The 13,107-nt window shown below is 44.6% G+C and overlaps 1 protein-coding gene across 2 annotated transcripts in view; it reads left to right on the forward strand.

The window, feature by feature from the left end:
- The window catches only part of LOC140357558 (poly(rC)-binding protein 3), a 35,353-nt gene that overhangs the window by 6,031 nt on the left and 16,215 nt on the right, over positions 1–13,107 (forward strand). For both annotated transcript variants that reach the window (XM_072442083.1, XM_072442082.1), the window contains exons 2-5: positions 3,459–3,482; positions 3,802–3,834; positions 5,074–5,190; positions 7,481–7,612. In XM_072442083.1, coding sequence (XP_072298184.1) covers positions 3,459–3,482; positions 3,802–3,834; positions 5,074–5,190; positions 7,481–7,612 — 306 coding nt within the window. The remainder of the gene's footprint in view (positions 1–3,458; positions 3,483–3,801; positions 3,835–5,073; positions 5,191–7,480; positions 7,613–13,107) is intronic.

A 13,107-nucleotide genomic window follows, 5' to 3' on the forward strand; every position in this document is an offset into this window, starting at 1 on the left:
ACATGTTCATAGGATGTTCACATGTTCATAGGATGTTCACATGTTCATAGGATGTTCACATGTTCATAGGATGTACACATGTTCATAGGATGCACACATGTTCATAGGATGTTCACATGTTCATAGGATGCACACATGTTCATAGGATGTACATATGTTCATAGGATGTTCACATGTTCATAGGATGTACACATGTTTATAGGATGCACACATGTTCATAGGATGTTCACATGTTCATAGGATGTTCACATGTTCATAGGATGTTCACATGTTCATAGGATGCACACATGTTCATAGGATGCACACATGTTCATAGGATGTTCACATGTTCATAGGATGCACACATGTTCATAGGATGTACACATGTTCATAGGATGTTCACATGTTCATAGGGTGATCACATGTTCATAGGATGTTCATAGGATGCACACATGTTCATAGGATGCACACATGTTCATAGGATGCACACATGTTCATAGGATGCACACATGTTCATATTATGCACACATGTTCATAGGATGCACACATGTTCATAGGATGTACACATGTTCATAGGATGCACACATGTTCATAGGATGTGCACATGTTCATAGGATGCACACATGTTCATAGGATGCACACATGTTCATAGGATGTTCACATGTTCATAGGATGCACACATGTTCATAGGATGCACACATGTTCATAGGATGTTCACATGTTCATAGGATGTATACATGTTCATAGGATGTTCACATGTTCATAGGATGTACACATGTTCATAGGATGCACACATGTTCATAGGATGTGCACATGTTCATAGGATGCACACATGTTCATAGGATGCACACATGTTCATAGGATGCACACATGTTCATAGGATGCACACATGTTCATAGGATGCACACATGTTCATATTATGCACACATGTTCATAGGATGCACACATGTTCATAGGATGCACACATGTTCATAGGATGTTCACATGTTCATAGGATGTTCACATGTTCATAGGATGCACACATGTTCACAGGATGCACACATGTTCATAGGATGCACACATGTTCGTAGGATGCACACATGTTCATAGGATGCACACATGTTCATATGATGGTCACATGTTCATATTATGCACACATGTTCATAGGATGCACACATGTTCATAGGATGCACACATGTTCATAGGATGCACACATGTTCATAGGATGCACACATGTTCATATTATGCACACATGTTCATAGGATGCACACATGTTCATAGGATGCACACATGTTCATAGGATGTTCACATGTTCATAGGATGTTCACATGTTCATAGGATGCACACATGTTCATAGGATGCACACATGTTCATAGGATGCACACATGTTCATAGGATGTTCACATGTTCATAGGATGCACACATGTTCATTGGATGTTCACATGTTCATAGGGTGATCACATGTTCATAGGATGTTCATAGGATGTTCACATGTTCATAGGATGTTCACATGTTCATAGGATGCACACATGTTCACAGGATGCACACATGTTCATAGGATGCACACATGTTCGTAGGATGCACACATGTTCATATGATGGTCACATGTTCATAGGATGCACACATGTTCATAGGATGCACACATGTTCATAGGATGCACACATGTTCATAGGATGCACACATGTTCATAGGATGCACACATGTTCATATTATGCACACATGTTCATAGGATGCACACATGTTCATAGGATGCACACATGTTCATAGGATGTACACATGTTCATAGGATGCACACATGTTCATAGGATGCACACATGTTCATAGGATGCACACATGTTCATAGGATGTACACATGTTCATAGGATGCACACATGTTCATAGGATGTTCACATGTTCATAGGATGTACACATGTTCATAGGATGCACACATGTTCATAGGATGTGCACATGTTCATAGGATGCACACATGTTCATAGGATGTTCACATGTTCATAGGATGTTCACATGTTCATAGGATGTTCACATGTTCATAGGATGCACACATGTTCATAGGATGCACACATGTTCATATTATGCACACATGTTCATAGGATGTTCACATGTTCATAGGATGCACACATGTTCATAGGATGTTCACATGTTCATAGGATGCACACATGTTCATAGGATGCACACATGTTCATAGGATGTTCACATGTTAATAGGATGTTCACATGTTCATAGGATGTTCACATGTTCATAGGATGTTCACATGTTCATAGGATGTTCATAGGATGCACACATGTTCCTAGGATGCACACATGTTCATAGGATGCACACATGTTCATAGGATGTTCACATGTTCATAGGATGCACACATGTTCATAGGATGTTCACATGTTCATAGGATGTTCACATGTTCATAGGATGTTCACATGTTCATAGGATGCACACATGTTCATAGGATGCACACATGTTCATAGGATGCACACATGTTCATAGGATGCACACATGTTCATATGATGTTCACATGTTCATAGGATGCACACATGTTCATAGGATGCACACATGTTCATAGGATGCACACATGTTCATATTATGCACACATGTTCATAGGATGCACACATGTTCATAGGATGCACACATGTTCATAGGATGTTCACATGTTCATAGGATGTTCACATGTTCATAGGATGCACACATGTTCATAGGATGCACACATGTTCATAGGATGCACACATGTTCATAGGATGCACACATGTTCATAGGATGCACACATGTTCATAGGATGCACACATGTTCATATTATGCACACATGTTCATAGGATGCACACATGTTCATAGGATGTTCACATGTTCATAGGATGCACACATGTTCATAGGATGTTCACATGTTCATAGGATGTATACATGTTCATAGGATGCACACATGTTCATAGGATGTTCACATGTTCATAGGATGTATACTTGTTCATAGGATGCACACATGTTCATAGGATGTTCACATGTTCATAGGATGCACACATGTTCATAGGATGCACACATGTTCATAGGATGTTCACATGTTCATAGGATGTATACATGTTCATAGGATGTTCACATGTTCATAGGATGTTCACATGTTCATAGGATGCACACATGTTCATAGGATGTTCACATGTTCATAGGATGCACACATGTTCATAGGATGCACACATGTTCATAGGATGTTCACATGTTCATAGGATGTTCACATGTTCATAGGATGTTCACATGTTCATAGGATGTAGGATGTTGTCCACAGGGGGCGACAGAGAGCAGATGAACACATTAAAGTACTCGTAAAATAACTTCAACGTAATAATGAATTAATAATACATAAGCCACTCCCACCTGTCTACAAGCCCCGCCTACTTTTGCATAAGCCCCGCCTGTCTGTGAAAAAGCCCCGCCCACTCTTGCTTCAGCTTTGGTGCTGTTCGTCCCCATGACCCAGGACACGCCCACTGGTCAGTTTCACTCTTTTTCTGCTTCATCCACAGGAAGTGGGCAGCATCATCGGAAAGGTAAAGATATTATATTATATTATATTATATTATATTATACTACATTATATTATATTATATTATACTATATTATATTATATTATATTATATTGTATTATATTATACTATATTATATTATATTATTTATATACATTATATAGTGTAGTGTATTATATTATATTATATTATATTATATTATATTATATTATATTGCATGCTGGGATAGCACTGCAGGTGCATGCTGGGATAGCACTGCAGGTGCATGCTGGGATAGCACCGCAGGTGCATGCTGGGATAGCACGAGCACGAGCTCGACACAAACGCTCTTTTGTCATTTCAGAAGGGGGAAAGTGTGAAGAAGATGCGCGAGGAGGTGAGTGCGACAGGCAGAGCGTGACCTTTGACCCTCTGTGGAGTCTAGCGTGTGGTTTGTGTCAGAGCGTGACCTTTGACCCTCTGTGGAGTCTAACGTGACGTTTGTGTCAGAGCGTGACCTTTGACCCTCTGTGGAATCTAACGTGGTGTTTGTGTCAGAGCGTGACCTTTGACCCTCTGTGGAGTCTAACGTGTGGTTTGTGTCAGAATGTGACCTTTGACCCTCTGTGGAATCTAACGTATGGTTTGTGTCAGAGCGTGACCTTTGGCCCTCTGTGGAGTCTAACGTGACGTTTGTGTCAGAGCGTGACCTTTGACCCTCTGTGGAATCTAACGTGGTGTTTGTGTCAGAGCGTGACCTTTGACCCTCTGTGGAGTCTAACGTATGGTTTGTGTCAGAATGTGACCTTTGACCCTCTGTGGAGTCTAACGTATGGTTTGTGTCAGAGCGTGACCTTTGGCCCTCTGTGGAGTCTAACGTGACGTTTGTGTCAGAATGTGACCTTTGGCCCTCTGTGGAGTCTAACGTGACGTTTGTGTCAGAGCGTGACCTTTGACCCTCTGTGGAGTCTAACGTATGGTTTGTGTCAGAGCGTGACCTTTGACCCTCTGTGGAGTCTAACGTGACGTTTGTGTCAGAATGTGACCTTTGGCCCTCTGTGGAGTCTAACGTGACGTTTGTGTCAGAGCGTGACCTTTGACCCTCTGTGGAGTCTAACGTATGGTTTGTGTCAGAGCGTGACCTTTGGCCCTCTGTGGAGTCTAACGTGACGTTTGTGTCAGAATGTGACCTTTGACCCTCTGTGGAGTCTAACGTGTCAGAGCGTGACCTTTGACCCTCTGTGGAGTCTAACGTGACGTTTGTGTCAGAGCGTGACCTTTGACCCTCTGTGGAGTCTAACGTGTGGTTTGTGTCAGAATGTGACCTTTGACCCTCTGTGGAATCTAACGTGTGGTTTGTGTCAGAGCGTGACCTTTTGCCCTCTGTGGAGTCTAACGTGACGTTTGTGTCAGAGCGTGACCTTTGACCCTCTGTGGAGTCTATCGTGACGTTTGTGTCAGAGCGTGACCTTTGACCCTCTGTGGAGTCTAGCGTGTGGTTTGTGTCAGAGTGTGACCTTTGACCCTCTGTGGAGTCTAGCGTGTGGTTTGTGTCGGAGCGTGACCTTTGACCCTCTGTGGAGTCTAGCGTGTGGTTTGTGTCAGAGCGTGACCTTTGACCCTCTGTTTGTGTCAGAGCGGAGCTCGGATAAACATCTCAGAGGGAAACTGTCCCGAGAGAATCGTCACCATCACCGGCCCCACGGACACAATCTTCAAGGCCTTCGCCATGATCGCCCACAAGTTTGAGGAGGTACGAGTCTGACCAACACTGACACCTGCACGAGTGTGACACCTGCGCGAGTGTGACACCTGCGCGAGTGTGACACCTGCGCGAGTGTGACACCTGCGCGAGTCTGACACCTGCGCGAGTCTGACACCTGCGCGAGTGTGACACCTGCGCGAGTGTGACACCTGCACGAGTGTGACACCTGCGCGAGTGTGACACCTGCGCGAGTGTGACACCTGCGCGAGTCTGACACCTGCGCGAGTCTGACACCTGCACGAGTCTGACACCTGCGCGAGTGTGACACCTGCGCGAGTGTGACACCTGCACGAGTGTGACACCTGCGCGAGTGTGACACCTGCGCGAGTGTGACACCTGCGCGAGTCTGACACCTGCGCGAGTCTGACACCTGCGCGAGTGTGACACCTGCGCGAGTGTGACACCTGCGCGAGTGTGACACCTGCGCGAGTGTGACACCTGCGCGAGTCTGACACCTGCGCGAGTCTGACACCTGCGCGAGTCTGACACCTGCGCGAGTCTGACACCTGCGCGAGTGTGACACCTGCGCGAGTGTGACACCTGCACGAGTCTGACACCTGCACGAGTCTGACACCTGCACGAGTCTGACACCTGCACGAGTCTGACACCTGCGGGAGGCGACACCTGCGGGAGGTGACACCTGCGGGAGGTGACACCTGCGCGAGTGTGACACCTGCGCGAGTGTGACACCTGCGCAAGTGTGACACCTGCGCGAGTCTGACACCTGCACGAGTGTGACACCTGCGGAAGGTGACACCTGCGGGAGTGTGACACCTGCGCGAGTGTGACACCTGCGGGAGGTGACACCTGCGGGAGGTGACACCTGCGGGAGGTGACACCTGCGGGAGGTGACACCTGCGGGAGGTGACACCTGCGCGAGTCTGACACCTGCGCGAGTGTGACACCTGCGCGAGTGTGACACCTGCGGGAGGTGACACCTGCGGGAGGTGACACCTGCGGGAGGTGACACCTGCGGGAGGTGACACCTGCGGGAGGTGACACCTGCGCGAGTCTGACACCTGCGCGAGTCTGACACCTGCGCGAGTGTGACACCTGCGCGAGTGTGACACCTGCGCGAGTGTGACACCTGCGCGAGCGTGACACCTGCGCGAGCGTGACACCTGCGCGAGCGTGACACCTGCGCGAGTGTGACACCTGCGCGAGTGTGACACCTGCGCGAGTCTGACACCTGCGCGAGTGTGACACCTGCGGGAGGTGACACCTGCGCGAGTGTGACACCTGCGCGAGTGTGACACCTGCGCAAGTGTGACACCTGCGCGAGTCTGACACCTGCACGAGTGTGACACCTGCGGAAGGTGACACCTGCGGGAGTGTGACACCTGCGCGAGTGTGACACCTGCGGGAGGTGACACCTGCGGGAGGTGACACCTGCGGGAGGTGACACCTGCGGGAGGTGACACCTGCGGGAGGCGACACCTGCGGGAGTCTGACACCTGCGGGAGTCTGACACCTGCGGGAGGTGACACCTGCGGGAGGTGACACCTGCGCGAGTGTGACACCTGCGCGAGTGTGACACCTGCGCGAGTGTGACACCTGCGCGAGTGTGACACCTGCGCGAGTCTGACACCTGCACGAGTGTGACACCTGCGGAAGGTGACACCTGCGGGAGTGTGACACCTGCGCGAGTGTGACACCTGCGGGAGGTGACACCTGCGGGAGGTGACACCTGCGGGAGGTGACACCTGCGGGAGGTGACACCTGCGGGAGGTGACACCTGCGCGAGTCTGACACCTGCGCGAGTCTGACACCTGCGCGAGTGTGACACCTGCGCGAGTGTGACACCTGCGCGAGTGTGACACCTGCGCGAGTGTGACACCTGCGGGAGGTGACACCTGCGGGAGGTGACACCTGCGCGAGTGTGACACCTGCACGAGTGTGACACCTGCGCGAGTCTGACACCTGCGCGAGTCTGACACCTGCACGAGTGTGACACCTGCGGAAGGTGACACCTGCGGGAGTGTGACACCTGCGCGAGTGTGACACCTGCGGGACGTGACACCTGCGGGAGGCGACACCTGCGGGAAGTGACACCTGCGGGAGGCGACACCTGCGGGAGGCGACACCTGCGGGAGGCGACACCTGCGGGAGGCGACACCTGCGGGAGGTGACACCTGCGGGAGGTGACACCTGCGGGAGGTGACACCTGCGGGAGGCGACACCTGCGGGAGGCGACATCTGCGGGAGGTGACACTCTCCTTTCACAAACCCAAAGCAGACGTTTCACACACTTCTCTCTGTTGTTCTGCTTGTGTTCCAGGACATCCTGAACTCGATGAGTAACAGCCCCGCCCCCAGTAAACCCCCCGTGACCCTGAGGCTGGTGGTCCCGGCCAGTCAGTGCGGCTCTCTGATCGGGAAAGGAGGCTCCAAGATCAAGGACATGAGAGAGGTAGAGAGGGGGAGAGGGAGGAGAGGGGGGAGAGGGGAGAGGGAGGAGAGGAGAGAAAGAGGGGGAGAGAGGGGAGAGGGGGGAGAGAGAGGAGAGGGGAGAGGGGAGAGAGAGAGGAGAGGGGGGAGAGAGAGGAAAGGGGAGAGAGAGGGGGAGAGAGGGGGGAGAGAGAGGAGAGAGGGGAGAGAGAGAGGAGAGGGGGGAGAGAGAGGAAAGGGGAGAGAGAGGGGAGATAGGGGAGAGAGGTAAAGAGGGGGGAGGGAGAAGAGGGGGGAGACATAAATAGGGGGAGAGGGGGGAGAAAGAGACTAAAATGATGCTGTCAGAAAAGTAATTGAAACATGGCAGAAACGTGCGTCTGGTGCAGCTCCAGGAAACACCTCCATGTGACTCGTTCTGAAGCTCAAAGCCTCGTTTATCTCCGTCACAGACTTTATGAAAACATGAAACGCTTTACGAGAGCAAACATCAGACGGAGAGAGAGAAGGAGACGTCTGGATCCCACAGGAGAAACGAGAACAACTCAAACTCAGAGACATGATTTTAAGCTGACATATTATTTATATATCACAATTGTACATATTCAAGATGGACCTATGTTATTACAGGTCGTAGTAGAAGTATTTATACATGTGTGTAGTGAAGTCCAAAGGTGCAGTAGTAGTAGTAGTATTTATATATGTGTGTAGTGAAGTCCACAGGTGCAGTAGTAGTAGTAGTATTTATATATATGTGTAGTCCACAGGTGCAGTAGTAGTAGAAGTATTTATAAATGTGTGTAGTCCACAGGTGCAGTAGTAGTAGTAGTATTTATATATATGTGTAGTCCACAGGTGCAGTAGTAGTAGAAGTATTTATATATGTGTGTAGTCCACAGGTGCAGTAGTAGTAGAAGTATTTATATATGTGTGTAGTCCACAGGTGCAGTAGTAGTAGTAGTATTTATATATGTGTGTAGTCCACAGGTGCAGTAGTAGTAGTAGTATTTATATATGTGTGTAGTCCACAGGTGCAGTAGTAGTAGTAGTATTTATATATGTGTGTAGTCCACAGGTGCAGAAGTAGTAGTAGTATTTATATATGTGTGTAGTCCACAGGTGCAGTAGTAGTAGTAGTATTTATATATGTGTGTAGTCCACAGGTGCAGTAGTAGTAGAAGTATTTATATATGTGTGTAGTCCACAGGTGCAGTAGTAGTAGAAGTATTTATATATGTGTGTAGTCCACAGGTGCAGTAGTAGTAGTAGTATTTATATATGTGTGTAGTCCACAGGTGCAGTAGTAGTAGTAGTATTTATATATGTGTGTAGTCCACAGGTGCAGTAGTAGTAGTAGTATTTATATATGTGTGTAGTCCACAGGTGCAGTAGTAGTAGAAGTATTTATATATGTGTGTAGTCCACAGGTGCAGTAGTAGTAGTAGTATTTATATATATGTGTAGTCCACAGGTGCAGTAGTAGTAGTAGTATTTATATATATGTGTAGTCCACAGGTGCAGTAGTAGTAGTAGTATTTATATATATGTGTAGTCCACAGGTGCAGTAGTAGTAGTAGTATTTATATATGTGTGTAGTCCACAGGTGCAGTAGTAGTAGAAGTATTTATATATGTGTGTAGTCCACAGGTGCAGTAGTAGTAGAAGTATTTATATATATGTGTAGTCCACAGGTGCAGTAGTAGTAGTAGTATTTATATATATGTGTAGTCCACAGGTGCAGTAGTAGTAGTAGTATTTATATATATGTGTAGTCCACAGGTGCAGTAGTAGTAGTAGTATTTATATATGTGTGTAGTCCACAGGTGCAATAGTAGAAGTATTTATATATGTGTGTAGTCCACAGGTGCAGTAGTAGTAGAAGTATTTATATATGTGTGTAGTCCACAGGTGCAGTAGTAGTAGAAGTATTTATATATGTGTGTAGTCCACAGGTGCAGTAGTAGTAGTAGTATTTATATATGTGTGTAGTCCACAGGTGCAGTAGTAGTAGAAGTATTTATATATGTGTGTAGTCCACAGGTGCAGTAGTAGTAGAAGTATTTATATATGTGTGTAGTCCACAGGTGCAGTAGTAGTAGAAGTATTTATATATGTGTGTAGTCCACAGGTGCAGTAGTAGTAGTAGTATTTATATATGTGTGTAGTCCACAGGTGCAGTAGTAGTAGAAGTATTTATATATGTGTGTAGTCCACAGGTGCAGTAGTAGTAGAAGTATTTATATATGTGTGTAGTCCACAGGTGCAGTAGTAGTAGAAGTATTTATATATGTGTGTAGGCCACAGGTGCAGTAGTAGTAGACGTATTTATATATGTGTGTAGTCCACAGGTGCAGTAGTAGTAGAAGTATTTATAAATGTGTGTAGTCCACAGGTGCAGTAGTAGTAGAAGTATTTATATATGTGTGTAGTCCACAGGTGCAGTAGTAGTAGTAGTATTTATAAATGTGTGTAGTCCACAGGTGCAGTAGGAGTAGAAGTATTTATATATGTGTGTAGTCCACAGGTGCAGTGGTAGTAGTAGTAGTAGTATTTATATATATGTGTAGTCCACAGGTGCAGTAGTAGTAGTAGTATTTATATATATGTGTAGTCCACAGGTGCAGTAGTAGTAGAAGTATTTATATATGTGTGTAGTCCACAGGTGCAGTAGTAGTAGTAGTATTTATATATGTGTGTAGTCCACAGGTGCAGTAGTAGTAGAAGTATTTATATATGTGTGTAGTCCACAGGTGCAGTAGTAGTAGAAGTATTTATATATGTGTGTAGTCCACAGGTGCAGTAGTAGTAGAAGTATTTATATATGTGTGTAGGCCACAGGTGCAGTAGTAGTAGACGTATTTATATATGTGTGTAGTCCACAGGTGCAGTAGTAGTAGAAGTATTTATAAATGTGTGTAGTCCACAGGTGCAGTAGTAGTAGAAGTATTTATATATGTGTGTAGTCCACAGGTGCAGTAGTAGTAGTAGTATTTATAAATGTGTGTAGTCCACAGGTGCAGTAGGAGTAGAAGTATTTATATATGTGTGTAGTCCACAGGTGCAGTGGTAGTAGTAGTAGTAGTATTTATATATATGTGTAGTCCACAGGTGCAGTAGTAGTAGTAGTATTTATATATATGTGTAGTCCACAGGTGCAGTAGTAGTAGTAGTATTTATATATGTGTGTAGTCCACAGGTGCAGTAGAAGTAGTAGTATTTATATATGTGTGTAGTCCACAGGTGCAGTAGTAGTAGTAGTATTTATATATGTGTGTAGTCCACAGGTGCAGTAGTAGTAGAAGTATTTATATATGTGTGTAGTCCACAGGTGCAGTAGTAGTAGTAGTATTTATATATGTGTGTAGTCCACAGGTGCAGTAGTAGTAGTAGTATTTATATATATGTGTAGTCCACAGGTGCAGTAGTAGTAGTAGTATTTATATATATGTGTAGTCCACAGGTGCAGTAGTAGTAGTAGTATTTATATATATGTGTAGTCCACAGGTGCAGTAGTAGTAGTAGTATTTATATATGTGTGTAGTCCACAGGTGCAGTAGTAGAAGTATTTATATATGTGTGTAGTCCACAGGTGCAGTAGTAGTAGAAGTATTTATATATGTGTGTAGTCCACAGGTGCAGTAGTAGTAGAAGTATTTATATATGTGTGTAGTCCACAGGTGCAGTAGTAGTAGAAGTATTTATATATGTGTGTAGGCCACAGGTGCAGTAGTAGTAGAAGTATTTATATATGTGTGTAGTCCACAGGTGCAGTAGTAGTAGAAGTATTTATAAATGTGTGTAGTCCACAGGTGCAGTAGTAGTAGAAGTATTTATATATGTGTGTAGTCCACAGGTGCAGTAGTAGTAGTAGTATTTATAAATGTGTGTAGTCCACAGGTGCAGTAGTAGTAGAAGTATTTATATATGTGTGTAGTCCACAGGTGCAGTGGTAGTAGTAGTAGTAGTATTTATATATATGTGTAGTCCACAGGTGCAGTAGTAGTAGTAGTATTTATATATATGTGTAGTCCACAGGTGCAGTAGTAGTAGTAGTATTTATATATATGTGTAGTCCACAGGTGCAGTAGTAGTAGTAGTATTTATATATATGTGTAGTCCACAGGTGCAGTAGTAGGAGAAGTATTTATATATATGTGTGTAGTCCACAGGTGCAGTAGTAGTAGTAGTATTTATATATGTGTGTAGTCCACAGGTGCAGTAGTAGTAGTAGTATTTATATATGTGTGTAGTCCACAGGTGCAGTAGTAGTAGTAGTATTTATATATGTGTGTAGTCCACAGGTGCAGTAGTAGTAGTAGTATTTATATATATGTGTAGTCCACAGGTGCAGTAGTAGTAGTAGTATTTATATATATGTGTAGTCCACAGGTGCAGTAGTAGTAGTAGTATTTATATATATGTGTAGTCCACAGGTGCAGTAGTAGTAGTAGTATTTATATATGTGTGTAGTCCACAGGTGCAGTAGTAGTAGAAGTATTTATATATGTGTGTAGTCCACAGGTGCAGTAGTAGTAGAAGTATTTATATATGTGTGTAGTCCACAGGTGCAGTAGTAGTAGAAGTATTTATATATGTGTGTAGTCCACAGGTGCAGTAGTATTAGTAGTATTTATATATATGTGTAGTCCACAGGTGCAGTAGTAGTAGTAGTATTTATATATGTGTGTAGTCCACAGGTGCAGTAGTAGTAGAAGTATTTATATATGTGTGTAGTCCACAGGTGCAGTAGTAGTAGAAGTATTTATATATGTGTGTAGTCCACAGGTGCAGTAGTAGTAGTAGTATTTATATATGTGTGTAGTCCACAGGTGCAGTAGTAGTAGTAGTATTTATATATGTGTGTAGTCCACAGGTGCAGTAGTAGAAGTAGTATTTATATATGTGTGTAGTCCACAGGTGCAGTAGTAGTAGTAGTATTTATATATGTGTGTAGTCCACAGGTGCAGTAGTAGTAGTAGTATTTATATATATGTGTAGTCCACAGGTGCAGTAGTAGTAGTAGTATTTATATATGTGTGTAGTCCACAGGTGCAGTAGTAGTAGAAGTATTTATATATGTGTGTAGTCCACAGGTGCAGTAGTAGTAGAAGTATTTATATATGTGTGTAGTCCACAGGTGCAGTAGTAGTAGAAGTATTTATATATGTGTGTAGTCCACAGGTGCAGTAGTAGTAGTAGTATTTATATATATGTGTAGTCCACAGGTGCAGTAGTAGTAGTAGTATTTATATATGTGTGTAGTCCACAGGTGCAGTAGTAGTAGAAGTATTTATATATGTGTGTAGTCCACAGGTGCAGTAGTAGTAGAAGTATTTATATATGTGTGTAGTCCACAGGTGCAGTAGTAGTAGTAGTATTTATATATGTGTGTAGTCCACAGGTGCAGTAGTAGTAGTAGTATTTATATATGTGTGTAGTCCACAGGTGCAGTAGTAGAAGTAGTATTTATATATGTGTGTAGTCCACAGGTGCAGTAGTAGTAGAAGTATTTATATA

Source organism: Eucyclogobius newberryi, unplaced genomic scaffold (genome assembly GCF_026437365.1).
Source record: "Eucyclogobius newberryi isolate DKJ021-1_F unplaced genomic scaffold, fEucNew1.0.hap1 SCAF_129, whole genome shotgun sequence".
In the NCBI taxonomy this organism is placed as follows: domain Eukaryota; kingdom Metazoa; phylum Chordata; class Actinopteri; order Gobiiformes; family Gobiidae; genus Eucyclogobius; species Eucyclogobius newberryi.